At 42.0% G+C, this 20,024-nt stretch overlaps 1 protein-coding gene across 2 annotated transcripts; it reads left to right on the forward strand.

The window, feature by feature from the left end:
• Window positions 1–423: 423 nt before the first annotated feature.
• Window positions 424–17,059, forward strand: dennd1a (DENN/MADD domain containing 1A). 2 transcript variants are annotated; one of them, XM_084486759.1, is made up of 23 exons: window positions 424–525; window positions 4,877–4,941; window positions 5,487–5,530; window positions 5,767–5,816; window positions 6,216–6,335; window positions 7,451–7,520; window positions 7,648–7,728; window positions 8,056–8,109; window positions 8,462–8,572; window positions 9,149–9,249; window positions 9,332–9,377; window positions 9,554–9,655; window positions 10,056–10,181; window positions 10,659–10,760; window positions 10,976–11,063; window positions 11,157–11,197; window positions 11,427–11,498; window positions 12,144–12,200; window positions 12,412–12,585; window positions 12,919–12,980; window positions 13,747–13,884; window positions 14,067–14,313; window positions 14,707–17,059. In XM_084486759.1, the coding sequence occupies exons 1-23, from the start codon at window positions 509–511 to the stop codon at window positions 15,778–15,780; spliced, it is 3,042 nt and encodes a 1,013-aa protein (XP_084342885.1). In that variant the 5' UTR covers window positions 424–508; the 3' UTR covers window positions 15,781–17,059. The 2 variants fall into 2 exon arrangements, with proteins under 2 accessions (XP_084342885.1, XP_084342884.1); XM_084486758.1 differs by lacking the exon at window positions 13,747–13,884 and having other exon boundaries at window positions 427–525.
• The last annotated feature ends 2,965 nt before the right edge of the window (window positions 17,060–20,024 follow it).

Consider the following 20,024-nt stretch of genomic DNA (forward strand, 5'->3'; position numbering starts at 1 on the left):
AGGCATGAACTTGCTGAACACTAGTGAGTAACAAGTAAAAATGCAGGCAAGTAATAGTTGATGATAATCGATAGCAATATTAAATTGATAATACGAAGATACCGAATAAGAATCCATTATACATAACCATTTGAGACCACTTTGATGGACGGAAATTAAGTTGAATTATTTTTCGATTGCTGTGAGGCGTCGGTCGGAATATTCCAAATTCTTACTTGCCTTGAACGCAGCTTTTGTTACGCAGCCAGCAATTGCCTTCCGTCCTGTCACGTGACCTTACGTGACCAAATATGTATTGTTGTTTTTGTAGTCTTTAACCCTACAAAGCACGTTTGATAATATATATCACGCACATTAACATCCTACAAATACCATAGTTCAACGCGACGACAACGTGATCTACGCAAGGAAACCATGGCGTTGCCCGAGTCTGTTTGACAGGTTACTAGAAAAATACGCGACTGTGTTCCGCTGTTCGTCGCCTGTGTCCTATAGTTGAGATGTAAAGATGGGTTCCCGCATCAAGTAAGAATATAATAGCGATTTACATGTATGTCTCGTCACTGTTATCAATATGGTTACTGAGTCATTGTGGAAGATAACGGAAGGGCTAGGCCGCGACTTGTTGCGACAGAGTGACTTGTTTTGTAGAGAAATTGTATTTGCTATGCCATTCAGAAATGTAACGGTGCGTGTGTAAACAATACCATGTTAAGCTAACCTTCATGCTATAGACATTTACACAATAATTCAGTGCCTAGCTCTATATAATAAAACGTAAAACGTGTTTGATCAAAATTGCCATTACATTTAATTTCCCCCCAAACCAAAGAATAGTTTAAGATTATAATCTTAAAACGGCAAACAGCGTTTGTCAGCAATAGCGTTTTATGATACCATGTCAGCTGGAGCAAATTCTAACCAGAATTACACACACAAATGCTCTGCATGCAGTAAATAGGCATACGAATGAAACCTATTGATGTCATATATTGGAAATATTGTAGATCTTAAAATATCTTAAATTCTGCAGTTCACTAACCTAAAGAACAGGTAACCATCCGTTCATACTAAGACCCTTGTATATGAGATGAACATGGCTGTTCAAGGTATAATATCGCATCATACTCAAAAATGTTCCCAAAAGCTACATGAACAGTTTCTGTTGAACATGTAAACAAATATCTAGGGACGAAGGTTACACCACCCTTGCTCGAAATCAAAACGGATTATTTCCCCAAATTGAGCCTGTAGTCACTAGGATGCACTGGTGTCTTATGACGATCTGACCATGTCTTGGCTTCCTCTGGGATACTAGACGTATTTGTGTTTCAGAAGGTTGCTTTGAATTTCCTATTGTGTTAAACAATGGGGACTGCTGTGCTATTTGAGTGGCTGTCATGACGTGCGTTTATTGATGTTTCCTTGTCTTCTACCTTTTTGTGTATGCTTATTATGCGGAAATCCATGTCCAGCTTTATGGACAGTTGAGCTGGTGGTCGACCTGTTGGTACAGCCGGTGATAACCTCTGTTGGCATGTGAAGTTCTTGAACAGGAACGAATCCATTTGTTTTGAACTGTCCATCTTCCCAATGCCATCCTTCTGAAAACGTCTTGCATCTGAACCCTCTTGGTGAGGCAAGCCTGGCTAGGAGCAGATGTTTGATCTGTTAATGTGGCAGAAACTAGGGCCACTTTGTCACTACAACCAATGGGAGGTCATGCTGGGAAATGATAATGCGATGCGTTCTAGTGCATTCAGATTAAAAATGTCTTATTCGGGAGGGCCCTGGCCAAGGCAGACTGACAATGCTGACCCTCACATTGCCCTCTCCAGGTCATTGTCCAAAGCCGTGTGTGTGTGTGTGTGTGTGTGTGTGTGTGTGTGTGTGTGTGTGTGTGTGTGTGTGTGTGTGTGTGTGTGTGTGTGTGTGTGTGTGTGTGTGTGTGTGTGTGTGTGTGACACCAAGCCTGGTATGTCAGTCTATGTTATCTGTCACCTTTTGGCATGTATCCAGTGATGGCCCTGTGACAGCATTCAGTTTTTTCTAGTCCATGTTTGATGTGATTTGAGTTGACTGGTGCTTGCCATATGCTCAGTCAGCAGGGCCACTTCTCCCGGACCTTGTGTTACCTCACTGGAACCTATGTTTCAGTCCTTAGTTGAAGGTTGGGTATATTCATGGTCACTAGTGCTTCTGACTGTAAGTTGTCCTCGGATTGCTGAGAAATCTCTTGGGGACTATATTTTGTGGAGCAGGGTTCTCCCAAATATAGTAGACTGTTTTGCTTTAGTATATGACGCATGTGGATCCGAGAGAACCCCAAAATAGATTTGTAACAATTTATGCCAGCGCCTAAAATGTCCCTGCTGTGATCGCACCCCATGTGAAAGCTTTTCCAAAATTGTCCCAATTAGAGTTGATTCATGCAACTGTAAAGAATTATCATGGCTTTATATGCTTATTAAAGAAGACAGAACCCAAATTGTGCAAGTAATGATGTCCTACTGTATTGCAACATAGTATTGCTTTCCTGGTTCAGGGGTAAAAAATGGCAAGTTAAGTTTATATCCAGTCCCATGTGAAGAATATCTTGTCATATCTTTATAAATTAATGATTTTTTTTATGGTAATGCAGGATAGGTTCACTCACTGCCAATGTGTGATTGTTTTGTGTTGGGAATTTGTGATGTATTTTATATATCAGTCTTTGACAAAAATGTAAATGCTTAGATCTTTTAGGACCCTGTTTTCAGATAATCTTTGGTCTAATGGATTAATGCGGACAAGAATTTTTGAAATTGTTCCAGTACTGAGCAGTCTGGTTTAGTTAATCCGCCAAAATGTTCTGCAGGGTAATCCTTTGTGGCAACTGCACCCCGTCAATGTATGTCCTCCAAAAGTACTTATTTCTTCCACCGACCAGCTCAGATTGTGTTCTAACATTATGGAAGAGATCCCTATGGAGAAACACTACTTATTTCTTTACCGTTGGCTTGTTCAGGTCTGTTTGTTATTGTGTTAAGTCTCGCTCAAGGAGAAGTCTTGCTCTGAAGTTTTGTTGTTGGAGGAACTTGAGATTTCCAGTTTAGATGTGCATACACTGGGGCAGTGTGGTACACACTGTTAATTGAACATTTGGCAAAAACATTGTGTGTGTGTGTGGGGGTAGAAGTACCGTAGAATCATATATAAGACATTTGAATATCCTCTGAAAATGTTTTATTGAAAAGATTGACCCCGAAAACTTAGTGAAACGCCCCAAATGTGTTGGATGGGTAAACATAGATCCACCATGATCTGACCCAGACCATGTTCCATTAAATGCCATTAAATTCCACAAAGGTATAAAGCAGGAGAGTATTGTGACCAACAAAATCATTTGAAAGTATTTCAATTCTTCCTGGGTTGGGCCCTTTTTTGAGTTAGTTTGACCGGACTAAAAGCCATTGCTCCAGCCAACCATCCTATGCAGAGACTATTGCCTGATTATTCTGAATGATTAACCACATCACATTGTAATGTCACAATTGAAAACTGGAAGTGGGCTGGCCTTCCTGGCTGGGCCCCAGGGGTCTGGCAGAGCTGGCCAGGCCCCCTCATGCCTCCCCATAGCGTCGGGCCTGCAGTGGCCAACTGTAAATAAAAGTCTGTAAAGGTTTCGAATCAATGCTTGTAGGCTGGCCACTGTAGAAATGCACTTCTTAAACTCCCCCTCTGAAATCTTCATCCACCCCGCTAATTAGTTTTCTTCAGGTAGAATGTAGCAAAACAGTAAACGCATCACTTCGCTCCTTGCAGTTTCTGGTTTCAGGGCCAGTCTCTGTGCTGTCTCCTCCCGGAGATATTCTGCTCTCACATGAAGGCACTGCTGGATCCAAGATTAGTTTTGCCCCAAATGTAGAGATGAAATGGCCTGGTGAGGGCATCTTGGGCCTCCTGTATAAAGAACAGAATGCACACAGTGGCTCTGCTCTCCACAGCTCCCCTGGGTCCTAGTGACCTTCCCCTCCAGTGCTGGGTGTTTCGGGGGCCACTGCACTCTGGGGGATCTGGGCTCCTCTACTTCAGGGTTCACTTCTTCTCTGGGTTTCTGCCAAGTCACACAATTTGTTATGGAGTGTGTTTTGAGTAGCTTATGCCCCCTACACCATAAAGCATGGTTTCTCAACGGGGGCGTTTGCACAACCTAGGGGTGAGCTGGGAACGTGAGTTTATTTTTTATTTTTTATATATATTTTTTATTTTTTTTTTGGGGGGGGGGGGGGGGTTTAAACTCATGGTTTTTAAATCTTTTTTTTTTTTTTAATCTTTTTGGTGCAAAAATAGGCTACCTGAAATAAATAGCTTAATTTCATTTATGGGTTTCTAACCCCTCTACTGTATCAGCTACTTTTTACTGTCTATGCTCAGTGTAACAGTGGTCATACAGCGCGGTTCGGGCCTGCACACGCCCGGACTCCCGATACATCAGCTATCGTCTTGATCTCTATAGTAACGCTGATAAACATAACCCAAGTTTGCAGGTTAACAGTTCAATAACCAACACAATCAAACATGGCAAAAAAAAAGGTCAGGGGGGCGTTTGCTCAAAAAAGGTTGAGAACCACTGCCATAAAGCCATTCAATATTTAAAACTTTTCCTTATTATTGTAGTACTATAGCCATTTGGCCAAACCAATCAGCACATATATATGTCTATGTCTATAAGGAAGAGTGTTGCCACTGATATGAACTGTGTGATGTTTTGTTTTGTTTTTTCCAGAGATCTGTTCAGTTGATTCCAATCTCCATTGATCTCTGACCTATCCGCTAGATGCACGCTACATCCTACACACTGCTGCACCTTTAACACATCGTCTGTGTGTTTCAGGGAGAATCCTGAGTCCACCTTTGAGGTTTATCTAGAAGTAACCTTTCAAGGAACTCAAGGCACAGGTGTGTTTTCTTACAACAATGTAAATTCTTTCTCTATGTATTTCTACATATGATATGTATTAATGATGAGTTCCCTCCAACCAACAAAATAAGACATTGGATAACCCCTTAAGCCTAAGCCTTTTTGCACTAGACTCAAACGTGGCTGGTACGACTACAACTTGATCACTTTACACTTCTGCTACTCATTTTGACTTATTTTTTACATATTTTTATTTTTACACATCTATTTACTTTATATTGTATCGTTGCTGCTAAGTTAAACTGTGGTTCGCTGTGTAAAGGTTGTGACGAGCAGCTTCGGCTGAGCAGCCTTACTGCACACAACCAGGTTCCTGGAACTTTAGGAGGGTGTTTTGGTTTCAGCCTTTATTATTTGTTTATACATGTTCTCACAACTATACTCGAGGTGTCAATGTTTTTTTATCCAGTGCTTGGAAATTAAAAAATGTAGCTGGCCACCTATAATTACTTCAGAATGGGATTAAAATCACATTAAACCTGTAATCTGAGGAAAATGACTATTTTCTTGGGATTCATTTCAGGTCCTGAGGTGGTGAGGCAGTTCCCAGTGGACTACAATGAACAAGTTTGAGCCTGTTTTTCTTTCTTCCTAGCTTTAATTAATTTACGTATTGTGTGTTTGTTTAGCCAATAGAGCAGCAGTACCCGTTTTCATTCAGGTTGTACCGATTATATAACAACTGTATATAACAACTATATAACAACATCTGCCTCTTTCTGCATATGGTTGGTCCATCCAGCCAAACTCAGCATTGATATAATACTTATTAATATACTTAATTGTTTCTCTTGTTCTCATAGGAAACCCTCCAGACAGTGCCCAGGTTCTGTTTCCCTTTCAGCATAGACAGGTAACACACACACACACACACACACACACACACACACACACACACACACACACACACACACACACACCCCTTGCCTGATAGGGTTAACATACTCACTCATACGTGATCCTTTAGTTGAATAAAGGAGCTGAAAACATCAATTGAAAATGCTGAGGTCTTCCTGAGGTCCACACATGACATAAGAAATAAGCAACAGATGTGCTTAAACAAATGGAGTACAATTACATTATGGCAAAAAAGTAGCGTAACGTTCAGATACCATCCATTCAATATGAAGACATGAAGATTGTTATTTTACAATCAGTTGACAGACAAACGCAAACTCGTACACTAGGATTGATTTTGTGCTGTTGTGACTATTCACAATCTGTGTCTGTTTTTTTTGTATCGACCCTCCAGCTTGACAGTTAATCACGTCGGGCAGAACTTCACGTTTGTGTTGACGGACATCGAGAGCAAACAGCGCTTTGGGTTCTGCCGCCTCTCGTCGGGCGCTCACAGCTGCTACTGCATCCTCAGGTAATGTTTACACTGCTCTTTAAATTCGGTTTGGTAAATTCTTCTCCACTTTGGGTTCAGCAAAATCCATAATTTCACCACAAAACAACCAGTAATGCACTGATTTTATGAACCGTTCTGATATCAGAATCAGCTTTATTGGCCAAGTATGCACACATGCAAGGAATTTGACTCTGGCAGGTGTTGACTCTCTTTAACAGTTAGACATATACTAAATAGACACTACGCAACTATGCAACTACGCAATAGTATGCAACAACGCATACTAAAGTGCAAGTGGAGCAGTGACCATAGAAAATCTAGCAGTAGTAAAGATAGTAGTGAAGGAGAGTGAACTACTGTCTATTTTGTCACTTTGGATCACTAAGAAACTGGTTTCCCGTCCTTCTGATTCATACTTTGACTTCCTTAAGACTCTTCCGCGGCTCATATTGGCACTGCTGCCTCATCAGTGTCCCATGGCTTGGTTAATCTTACTCTAATATACTGACATTTTTTATGTAATGTGACACAAGATGTCTTTCTCACCCCCCCCCACTCCCGTATATTCTTTGACAACTATCCATTTTCCTTTTTATCAAAAATAATACATGTGTTTGTCTTCGGGGGTGTGGCAGGATCCTGACACCCTCAGAATAACATCCTGTCAACAATAGAAATGACACATGACTTCAGTAGCGTGTTACAGGGCCAGATTAAAGAGAGGAATGGAAGTAGACTAGAAGTGCAAAAGCAAGCATTTCCACATTTTGAACTCTGAGCTTCTGCAGAACATTGGAAGAGTCCTCACGCTCCACTCAGTCAGCTGTATTCTGTGCAATAAAATGTGTTTTATGGCATGGGACTTTGAGAACACATGAACGGAAGAGATATTACACCACAGTGGGAGGCATGTTCCAAGAGGAGGCAGTGTGTGTGTGTGTGTGTGTGTGTGTGTGTGTGTGTGTGTGTGTGTGTGTGTGTGTGTGTGTGTGTGTGTGTGTGTGTGTGTGTGTGTGTGTGTGTGTGTGTGTGTGTGTTCTGCCTACTAAGTATAATAACGACTTCTGACCTTTTCTAATCAAGTACCTTCTAATAAACAAAAACTGCTGTTGTGGTTCTTCATTTGACTACAGCTATCTGCCATGGTTCGAAGTGTTTTACAAGCTGCTCAACATACTCGCTGATTACACGGTCAAAAGCCAGGTCAGTGGCAGATGTTTCACTTCCCTTTCACATCTTCTTCACTTCCGATTCACTTTTTGTAAGGTTTAATATGCCATAAAAATACTAACACATTGGTCTTGCGTCCTCTCCATTGTGTTGATTTCAGGTCAGTCACTGGCAAGAGCTTCTCGTTACACTTCATACCCTTCCAATACCTGAGCCTGGAGTTCCAGTTAACCTCAGTGTGGTGAGTCAGTACACAACCTCCCAGGGTCACATACATGGCGCCGGCAACACTGTTTGTAGCACTGTGAAAGATTACCAATCATCACCAAAGCTGTCGCCAAAGAAAACAAAGCTAATATCGCAGATATTGACACTTTAACAAGCACCTTTTTTTAACAACCATTCAAATTGAACAATAATTGATACACGTAGTTTGATAGCCTTGAAAGACTTATCTCTCTCAAACCCTAACTTGTCTGTCTGTCTGTCTTTCTGTCTCTGTGTGGTGTTGGTTTCTTTCTTTTCTTCTGCCATGTCTCCACAATCGACCCTTCCTGACCCTTCGCAGCATTCCTACTTCACTGTGCCTGACAAGAGGGAACTACCAAGCATACCAGAGAATGTGAGTGCTCATTGTCTTTGCACTCGTTGTATACATTTCGTTGTGTACATATATATTTTCAGTTCCATTTTTCTATTTGTACACATGAACAGAATAAGACAACTTTTGTATTATATGCCAGTGAGATATAAAATCATATTAGAAATGAATCACTTAAATCCCAAAAAACACTATCTATTTAGAGCAGTGCAGAATAATGACTATATATATATATATATATATATATATATATAACAATCAAGCGCAAACTACGCGTTGATGCAATGCACCTGACAAGTTGTATACTGTATCTGTATTTGCTGTTCCATTGCTGAAGCATCTCAGTCCACTTTTTTGTTTTTTTTTGTTGCAGAGGAACCTCACCGAGTACTTCGTAGCAGTTGATGTCAATAACATGCTCCATCTTTACGCTAGTATGCTTTATGAGCGCAGAATCATCGTCTGCTGTAGCAAACTAAGCACTGTGAGTAGAATCTCCTATCACCCCCTCCCACCTTTCATGATTCCATTCTTGATCACAATTAATGCTGATGATGAGTGTTTGATTATTTTTAGTGTTTCTATGCTTTTTTTCATGTTTCAATGTTGCGTATATATGCTTTTTTTTTAAAGTTGCTAGTTGTTGCTCAAGCACATTTTATAGTTAAATCTGCAGTATAAGTTTTCTCATTAGCAGCCTCTAGTGGCATGAGTTGTAGCTACAGTTATAGCTATATCATTTTCAGACGATATGGCTCATGAGCCACGTGACTCATGGGTGGGCACTTTTTATTCTTGAGAAACGTTATAGTTCAGATATCTTTTAAAGTTTTAATTGAGTTGGAGTAGAAAAGTATCAAAGTGCAGGTTTAAATCTTCCAATAATACGCCATAATGCACAGCTTTGTTATGGCCACGAGATTGAAAGCCTTAAATAGAGTTAATACTAGAACCCTTATAAAATGATTTTCTGGGATATACCTTCCTACCTTTCTACTATGCGAGATTGCCGTTATGAATGGTTGATAACTTGCTTACTACTGACTTTGTCCTGAAACAGTTAACGGCTTGCATCCATGGGTCAGCAGGCATGCTCTATCCTATGTATTGGCAACACGTGTACATTCCAGTCCTGCCTCAGCACCTCATCGACTACTGTTGGTGAGTGTATTTCCTGTCATCCCTTGGCTGAGAATGTTCAAACCTGCATTAATGTTAATTCATGTTGATTCATCTGTTGCAGTGCACCAATGCCATACCTTATTGGAGTACATACCAGCCTGATGGAGGTAGGTTATACTACATGAGCATTACTGCCTCCATTACTGTCTCCATATTCACCATTGGTTATTCCCCATACACCCCAAGACCTATATTCTGATAATTTTCAACACTCATGCCCTGATGTTGAGGTTGGGTGCTGGATGTATTTGAAGGTCAATGTGTATCTACGTCCTGTTTTTAGAAAGTGAGAGGGATGGCTCTGGATGATGTGGTGATTCTGAACGTGGACACCAACACACTGGAAACTCCCTTCGATGACCTCCAAAGCCTTCCATATGATGTGGTGTGTGTGGCCTACGCATACACACGCTCAAATTGCAAACTTTTATTTAAAATGTAGTGTGTTTGATCTCAGATATTTGTTGATCGATTACCACTCGAATTTACTTTCTTAAAGTAATCTATTATCAGTGGTAATTTGTTTATGTTTTAGTATAAAAGTAGTATAATAGTATAAAACTATCTAATGCAAGGGTATTGTCAGGCAAAGTATTAGTACTAGATTGTTAAAATAATTTACTTAGATTTATATTGTGAAGATGATGATGATAATAATGCAAATCTGAGGTCAGGATTTGGGTTAGAAATTAAATTAAAGGTATGATGAGTGTTTCCATAGGAATGACTTGGTGTATGTGGTGTTATTGTTGATGAACATTCTTGGTCTAAATGATTCCTTGCAGATAGCGTCGTTAAAGAACCGCCTAAAGAAGGTATCCACGACGACGGGGAACGGTGTGGCGCGAGCGTTTCTGAAGAGTCAAGCCGCGCTGTTCGGAAGCTACCGGAACGCCCTTCAGATTGTGGCGGTCAGTGCCTCCGATGACACCTGGGATAATAAAATAAACATTTATTTCATTTATCACATTTAGTTAATTTATCACTATCAATTTGATATGAAAAATAAACGTTATGAAAGTTGTTAAGATAAGGGCAGGTCAATTCCATCAACTTTGTTGTTAGCTTTGCCAGAATTATGTTAAATGTAATCGGTCACATTAAATTTTGTAACATGTTTGTAACAACGTGACAAAACTGCATGAGATGTAGCATTGCTCGCCGACAATTGGGTCTGTTGGGTCAAAGAGATGCCTGGGGTTCCTTCTGCCCTGTAAAACCTCACCTGATTTACTGTTTAAGCAAAGCTTAAGACATGCACATACTTTATGAGAACATGTACTTAACAAATGGCTTCTTTCTGACACCGTATGGTGTGTTATATTCAACCTCGCTGTCTCACTTCAAAGCCCTGATTCCCATGCTCCTCGTCTTCTGTGCTTCTGCAGGGAGAGCCCATAACGTTCAGCGAGGAAACCTTCGTCAGCCATCGCTCCAGCGCTATGAGACAGTTCCTGCAGAACGCCATCCAGCTGCAGCTCTTCAAACAGGTACACACACACACACACACACACACACACACACACACACACACACACACACACACACACACACACACACACACACACACACACACACACCTACGCACCCCTACGCACTGTGATAAGTGGTTCTCTTTTGTAGCGCATCTTGTTTTGTTCCATTTTTCTTTTTTCACACGCGCCCTTTTCCCTTTCTCTAATGCATGTGCACTGTGAACCTGTAGTTTATAGACGGTCGGCTGGACCTGCTGAATGCAGGGGAAGGCTTCAGCGATGACTTTGAAGAGGAGATCAACATGGGAGAATACGCAGGTGAGTTGGGCTGAGGTGTTGGAGGAGGTGGGCTGGCATTGAACCGGGAGGAAAATGTGCAGTAATGTTTAATGCGTCATTTCCTCTCATCAGGCAGTGACAAAACCTACCACCAATGGCTCTTCACGGTCAAGGTGAGTTTCATGGAAATATCTGATCACACTTGTATAACCATCTTTACTTTGTAACTAGTTGTTTGAATACGCTGTGTATAGAGGTGGCTCCCTTGTTAATAGTTGTGAACATTCATTAAAACTTGGTAAATGCTGCCTGTGTCGACTTACTTACACTTTGCTGTCAAGAAGTGTGCTACAATAAATACTTTTTCGTCATTGAGCTACATTGTTGTTGTTGTCCTAACAGAAAGGAGGCGGGGCCATCTACAACACAGTAAAGACGAAGGCCAATCCAGCCATGAAAACGGTTTACAAGTTTGTAAGCACATGATTTTCTACTGAAAACGATCAAACATTGTTCAAAGGTCTTTACAAATGCATTTGAATTGCAGCTTTTTGTGATGTCATCTAATTAGAAATCATGATGGTTCTAAAAGCTGTTTTGAATTGTAGCTCTTTGTGGTGTAATTCAATCAGAAATCGGGTGATTCTACATGCTGTTTTTAATTGTAGTTTCATGACATCACAGTAGAGGTGAACAAGTCAGTCCCATTCACCTTATTTTCATTGCAATATGACACACAATAAACACTAACAAAAGCAAAACATTCAATCATTGCATTCATAGAAAATCTTTTAAAACATAATATTCTCCAAAGCCCCAATTTGGCATGACATTTTTTTTTAAGTCAAATGAGACTTGAATGAGTGAATAAATCAAATAGGAAGTGCCTCAAACATTGAAAGGATTCATCATCAAGTTGTGTGTTTGCACAATCCTTTGGCTTTATTCTCTGAACAATCGACACTCTAGTGGTAACTGCCTTTTCATAGCGTAGCCATGACAACAATGTGAGTGTCTCAAAGTACTGGCTTAGATGGCGACCACCCACGCTAGCATATAGGATCAGTATGACAATCTATAGCTTGCGCCAACTGTTCCTCGTTTCTGACCCCTTTTCAGGCAAAAGACCACGCCAGGATGGGCATCAAAGAGGTCAAAAGCCGACTCAAGCAAAAGGTACGCAAAACACAAGATATATGAATTTCTCTGCATGAAAACCAGTCTGGTGGACTCTACTGACTTCCTTGGTAACACAACAACATGCCCTCTCTCTGTCCTGGATGTTTCACTCCGTTTCCTCCTGCCTCCCTTCCCTTCCCCCCGTCACCCTGGTGATCTCCATCCCTCCTCCACCTCCAACATGTTATCCCTTCCCCCTCCCCCCCAGGAGCATACGGAGAACGGGTACTCCACCGCTGGGACCCCCGTCATTGACGAGGACTCCACCACCACCACCGTGGGAGGAGCGGTCATGATGTCATCGTCAGCTGCGCTCCGGAGGGAGGCGTCACTGCAGAGCTGGGAGGACGGCAACCGGCCAATCCCCATGCACCTAGGACTGGTAAAGCTCATAGCACACTCTGGACTGGTAATGCCCATAGCAGACTACGACAGGTTATGCTCATAGCAGACTTGGGACCGGTAATGCTCGTAGCAGACTTGGGACAGGTTATGCTCATAGCAGACTTGGGACCGGTAATGCTCGTAGCAGACTTGGGACAGGTTATGCTCATAGCAGACTTGGGACCAATAATGCACATAGCAGACTTGGGACCGGTAATGCTTGTAGCAGACTTGGAACCGGTAATGCTCGTAGCAGACTTAGGACCGGTAATTTTCATGGATTTGCAAGTGCTTTGAATAAGTTGTATATGTATTATCTTTGTTTTCGTAGGCTCGGCCACCATTGCTGGTGAAGAGACCTGGGAGTAATATCTGCTTGGACAGTCCTGACCAGTAAGCATATCCTATCAATCCAATCCATATAATTGATTAACTTGATATTGATTAGAAAAATGCAAAACATTGTTTCAACATTCTGATCAATAACACAGCTGATGTTATAATGGCATTAGCATTCTTAGCCCATAAAGGCTCATTTCTAACCTTTTTTCACTAATATGAATCTCAGTGGTGCCAATTAAAAATCCACCTTTCCATTTATCGACTTTCTTCTGCTAACTTCTTTTTCTCATCTGTTTTAATTGAATGTGACCTACGATCCGTACAGATGTGCTCCACACCAGTGTTGTTTTGGCTCACGCCACATAAATGAATAGGCAACTTGACAGTCAATTGTTTTACTATTATTTTGACAAATGTACTAGAAATATGGGTTTGCTTACCATTGGTGTGTCTTTCTTGCATCTTCTTTGGTAATCATGGAAAATTAATTCTAAAAGGAGACTTTTATTAGCATCTGGCCCTAGTTGATTTATATAATTGATTCAGCAATGTAATGTATAAAACTTCTGTACATCAGAAAAAAACAGGAGGTTAGTTTATAATGTGATAAATGCGCCCAATTGTTAGTGAATATAACAAAGCAGGCTCCTAATAAATACTTGAGTTGGGTTACTTAGCCGTTGGAACGGTGGGAGTGTCGTTATTCACATCGGTGGTTGTGGAGCAGTCGTTCAGGATCGTAGGTTTTTCCTCTCTTTTTATACATGCCCGGTCTGTGTTTTCTGTCTTTTCCGATCTCTCCCTGTCTTCACTCTAGTTCTATGCGTCCTACGCGCCACTACACAGTCTTTCTGTCTGAGGATTCGTCCGGGGACGAGCTCCAGCATGAAGACCACTCAGGCTCTGGTTTCCCTGACAACCTTTTCTTCTCCGTCCCTTTCGAATGGTCGCCAGTGTACGCACCGTCTTTGATCCACTTCGCATTTCACCTACTTGGTCTTTTTAACTGAATGCTGCATGCACCACTTATTCATTTTAATATAAGTGTGTGTGTGCATGTGTCTGCGTGCACATGCTAGTACAGGCGGAACACACACACTCTCTCTCTCTATAGCCGATTTACATTATGTCTCACAGACCACAGCCGTACCGATCCCTAAAAGAGGCAGAGTCAGCGGAAGGGGAGGAGCCTGGCGTGGGGGCGGAGCGGCACACTGCCCCGTCCAGCCCAATCATGGAGAAGTTCTCCAACGTGAATCTGCTGGGGGACATCTTCAACTGCCAGGACGAGCCGGAGAACCCGTCCGTCAGCCTGGCTAAGAGTTTGGAGGACCTCCGCACCCCCAAGAGCTTGGAGGAACTCCAAGCCAAGTTCACCTACCAGGTAGAATACAGAGGCCTTATGTCAGATGAGGCTGAGGCTATACAGACACAGGTCTTTCTGACCAACGTATTGTCTATTTCATTCAGAACTTTGGTGTACTCCTTATCTGTCTAGGAATACTATGATTATTGAATTCAAACCTTTCCCTTAGTGAGAGGTTCTCGAACCTTTCGGGCGTGTGACCCCATTTTTAAGTAACAATTATTTACACCCAAACTTTCTAAATGTTATTTGTATATGCAGAAGCTTTTGCATGACTTCAGATATCTATAGCCGATGCCGTCAGCTGACCCCAAGTGGGCTCCTGACCCGCAGGTTGGGAAACACTGCATTATTGTTTGGTTTTTCTTGTTATCCATACCGGGTTTTTTTCAATTCTTCTTCTCTTTGCAGCGCATGGACCTGAACATCGGCGATCGCACTCGCACCCTCCCGGGCCTCAAGCTGACCAACCCCTATAACAAGCTGTGGGGCGTCAGCACGGACGACGGAGCCGCGCCCCCATGGAACCCCTCTTCCGTCTGCCCCAGAACGGCACCGCCTAGACCGCCGCCGCCGGTACCCCACAGCCGCGAGACCTCCAGCCCGGGACACGACACCGGCCCACAGCCTTCCACCCCCAACCAGGGGAACATCACCATCCCCCGGCCCCAAGGGAGGAAGACGCCCGAGCCCTGCATGTCCCTGGTGCCCCCTGCCGTCCAACCCCGCAGCAGACCCCAGGAGCCCGGTAACGGGATGTCTCGCAGCGGCGGGCAGGAGTTCAGGCACGCTCTGGGAATGAGCACGGATGAAGACCTGCTGAAGCCCACCAAGGCCAACGAGAACACGGCGGATCTGCTGAGCCTTTTGGACCCTCTCAGCAGCAGCTCCGCAGTGGACCTTCGCGCCATTTCCTCCGGCGAAGACCGAGAGGTCATCGCACTGTTACCCTCCGGCAAACCCATGCTTCCAGCCAGGCCCTATCCGCAGGGTCTGCCTCCTTTCCTTCCACACCCTTCAATCTCCTTGAATCCCTTCTCCGCCTCGCTCCAGTACACCTCCCCCCAGACACACTACTCTCCCACCGTGGACCGAAATCCCTTCGGCGTGGCGTACGGGCCTCCGCCACCCGGCTACGCCCGCGCCCCGACCCCGCCGCACATGATCTCCACGCTGCCGGGCTTCTACAGGCACCCGCCCCCGGGCTGCTCCACGCTACCGGCCAGCTTCCGACCGGTGCGATCCGCCTTCCCGTCCATCGTCCCCAGACTTCCCCACTCCTCGGCCAGCAACCATTCCCTCTCCAGCCTGGTGGACCCTCCGGCCGCTCCCAGTTACACCAGCAACATGCTGGGGAAAGCGCCCATGGAAGCGAGAGAACCGCAAGATCCCTTCGGGGAACTGCTGACCATGGTGACAAAGCCATCGGAGCCCCCCAGGAAGAAGGTGGAGGATCTGCGGACGAGGTGGGAGACTTTTGACTGAACGTTTGTGGAAGAGTTGCGCTCTTCTTCGTGGCTCCACAACAACTACCAGCAGAAGTTGCTGACCAAGGACAAGTGAGCGTATGTTTCAGACTTGAGGATCTGGGGCCCTGTGTTTTTCCCTGCCAACACAATTTTGGATTCACCCTGTTTTAACTCATGACTCTTTGTTATCCATCGTTAGGACAAGTCTTTGCACGTTTTGTTTCAGGCTACGTAGTTCTCCACGTACATGCTTATCGTGGATGTGTAACTTTTAATAGACTGCCTACCTGGAGTGAAAGGCCATAGGTGACATTGTAGTATTGAAGTATCACAAAATTAGGATTTTGTTTTTTTACATCTGTACAAAAGCTTATCCACTTATATTTATAAACAGCTTAGTGGCACTGCAGAACTTGCTAAATATGGTTCAGGGAAAACCTGATCTTAATGTCTCATAGTCCTTAGCTTCGTGCAAACTTGTTTTATTAGGTCCACCAAAATACATTTCATCGCTGGCTTTCCTCCATCATGTGTGAATAAGTGTGGCCTTGTGTTTGAATAGAGAAAAAAAAAACTATTTTACATTAACTTAATGTATAATGAAATACTTAATGAAACATTGTTAGCCACTGTTTTGTGGTACACCAGTTACTGCAATTTTCCTCATATTTTTTATTGATATTAAACATGAGTACTTGAATTTCAATTCTAAGATATTTTTATGTTATCATGAATCATGAATCCCTACTCTTTGCCAATTTCAATGTATTTTCCTTTCGCCTTTGGCCTGTTCCTGTGTCTTATGTTAAGTCTCATAACTGAACTAAATGTGCTGGTAATGTGACTCGCATTGCCTATATATATATATATATATATATATATATATACTACTGTTTGTCCTTACTGTTTGTCATTACAAATGCTACCCAATTATTTTTAAGCGGCTCCATTCTGACTTTTAAACACCAAAACAGATCAAATGTCCCGAAATTGCTGCTATTTCTTTTACTGCTTTGTAGGTCATCTCTGGGATCATTGTGTGGTGATGCCAAAAATCTTGTCGCTTGAAAGTGACGGGAACTGAAGTGTCTTTTAAGGTCAAGCACATGTGTGATTGTGTATAAAGAGGATGCTGTGTATGACTGAAGAGCTGTGTTACCCGAAAGGACATCATTAAGATCACATAATGTAACCACAATGTTGTGCAAAACAGAAACAGGTTATTGCTGATTATTATTTATTATTTCATCTTTGTAATTGCTTCAGGAAAATGTATATAAATTATATATTCTGTCCACTTTGGTAATTACATTATTTTGGTTATTGCATTTTTTTCTTTTCTTGTTCCGTTAAGTTGAATATACCTATGCTTATCTTATGGGAGACAATTGCTTCTAAATTATATTCTTTAAAGCTATAAAAACCACTGTCCTATTTACATTTTTTACACTATAGCACTGAGAATTAAATGGGGCGGATCGAAAGGGAAAGTGAAAGTGTTAATTTCACTGTTCTTGCAGTTTCATCACAGCACTTAGAAGGCATGTACACCGATTTTTTTTTTTTAATTAAAGGCAACAAAGCCATACACGAGCACCGAGTCATCACACGAATTGTGCAGTTATTTGCTCTTGAACTCCCATGCCATGACACACTACATGCATCTCTGAATTAAGTGTTCAGAACCGATGGAACATTATATAAAATCCCAAAAATGTGTGTTAAATCTATACCCTCAGTTAGGCACTAGGCTACTATTCACAAATGCATTTAGTAGGCCTACTCTGTAGGAGTGATGAATGCTGCTGTGCCCCCATCCATGTTTTCACACTCCTGAGTCCTGCGTCGGTCTCTCGACAAGTGGTCCTCAACTTATGATCATATTTTGACTAGGGGTGGAGGGGGCGGGGCGGGGCGGACTCGATTCATGTATGTATCGTTAAGCTTTGCCTTCGCAAAAGTTGTGTTGTCATGTTGCCTCAAAAATCGAAGCCAGCAATGTAAATGCAATCTCATTGGAAGCAAATTGATGGTACCGTCCTAGAGAGGCGCTTTATTGTTTTTCGAGTCACGCCCACCTCAAGCAGTTGAAATCGAAACTTTTTTTAATGAAGCTCCGTTGACTCCCGTACACATTTTTGTTTCTAACTTCAGCTGGAGTTGAAATGGAGAGCCTCGGGCAGCAGTAGGCCTACTCCGTTTATGAAAACAGGTAGGAACCAAAAGTTACCAGAAACAAAGACAATATATAGTCAATTAGTCAGTAGACAAAGTGAATAACATTGCACTGCAGACATCGCATTACACCACATAAAAGAAAAGCCTGAAGACATCATTTGAAACAAAATACATTTTACCACCGTATACTTTTAGTTTTCAGGTGAAAATTCTTCAAGAATAAGCCTACTATGCTAACGAAAGGTAGTACCAACGTGGAAAACAAAACAAAACATTGCCTTATTAACCTGGCCAGATAGTATCGTATCCTTAAACCATTAAGCTTGACCTTATCACCAACCTCCAAGAAATATATTAATTCACCTTCTGCTCTCCACTGGTGTGAAGTCACCTGCCACCAAGCGACTACTTCTGGGCCCTTCGGCCCGTTACACGGCCCCTTTCATTAAAAAAAAAACAATGGCGGGCACACAAGGCCCTGTAGAAATCCAACTCCAAGTTTAAACCACATCGTATAAAATCGCATCAAAGATTCGCGATATCATATCGCAATATTTACAGAGTCACAATACATATCTTATCGGCACAAAAAATATTAACTGTGATATGCTATTGTGAGGTCCCTGCCTATTCCCGTCCCTAGTTTTGACATTATTGAATGAACATTCAGAGTCTGTTAACTGTACATTATTGTTTTTGTTCTGTGGCAAATAGAGAAAATTACCAGCTGTGTCACTATAGCCAGGTGGCTTCCTGTGGGTAGACTAAAAGAGAAATGTAGAAATAATAAATATGGATGTGGATATTTGACAAAGAGCAACATGCATACAAAACCAGATCTGCAATATTAGTTTGCTAAATGCCATGATTGTCAAGTACACAATAAACATAATAAGTGCATATACAATATACAATGTAAATGGTGGACATGGTGAACGGCATACCAAGACAAATCCCACCTACAATCTGTGTTATCAATATCGGTTAGCCTAATCCTCCTATCCAGTTATCGGTTTACGGTTTAGTGGTTTATTGTGCGGTTATGAGTCAGTTACAGTAGCAGCCTACCGTTATTGTTTTATTACTAGTCCAGTGTATGATTTCATTTTATTAAGCCTATTGGACTGTACCACCACCACCTGTTCAGTTCACCCTGCACAATCTTGAAGTCCACCTCTAGATCCTAGGGCTTCATGTTAGTCTTGAGTTGTTCTCAAACCAACTGACAAAGCTCCTCACTCATTAGACTTTGACCACAAGGAGACATCAGAGAAGTTTTGGACTTGTTAAGGCTAAAGTGGTGACTAGACGCTTTCAACATAAAGCTGCAGGCCTACAGGATGCACTTCTAACTGATGCTTTACCTTTCTCTGATGTCCTGACCCTTCCTCTGATGTGTTTCCTGCCTTTGAAGTATTATTCAGTGTGAACTTAGAGCAGAAGTTCACACTACCACATGAGGAGCCACGTTTTCTTTTCGTTACGTTTGAGCTGCTCAAAGTCAAATAAAAAATACACCATATTGAAAAGAAGAAAAAAAACAGGAAAACCAGGAATACAAACTATGTACAAATTCAGTAGTCATTTATGAACAACTGGGTGGAAATAAGGCCTAAATCAGGCTCTCTGATGATGTCATCCCCAAAACTGGATGCATAGCTCTGACGGTACCCTAGGGCCTAGGCAACACAATACGGTACGTCCCTCAGCCTGCCAGTCAATTCATTCTGTATTTGTGTTTAACTTTTTTGAGACAGATGTTAAATAGTTTAAAAACATTTTCTACAGTCTTTGTTTTAAGACATACAAATACAACGAAGTTGTACGTCTTAAAACAAAGACTTGAAGTGTTAAAGTGTTGCCTGGTCCCTTTCTACATTTCATCTCTTTGCTCGATTTTGACCAATCACCATCAATCAATATATTATACTATTCCCTTAAATATTGTATTTGAGTTGTATTTATGATAATGTGCTTTTAATATCATTCAATTCCTTGATTGAATGCATATTTGTCTTAAAAATTATATCTAAAATGTCCAATACAATTTATATGTGTAGAATTTAGATCAATACAATCAGA

This window comes from Micromesistius poutassou (assembly GCF_964030765.1).
Source record: "Micromesistius poutassou genome assembly, chromosome: 22".
Taxonomy (NCBI): domain Eukaryota; kingdom Metazoa; phylum Chordata; class Actinopteri; order Gadiformes; family Gadidae; genus Micromesistius; species Micromesistius poutassou.

Excerpts from the sequence above, each read along its gene's own strand:
- dennd1a (XM_084486759.1), top strand. Across the intron at positions 11,064-11,156 it reads CAACATGGGAGAATACGCAG|GCAGTGACAAAACCTACCAC; the intron begins GTGAGTTGGGCT and ends TCCTCTCATCAG. Across the intron at positions 12,981-13,746 it reads TGCTTGGACAGTCCTGACCA|TTCTATGCGTCCTACGCGCC; the intron begins GTAAGCATATCC and ends TCTTCACTCTAG.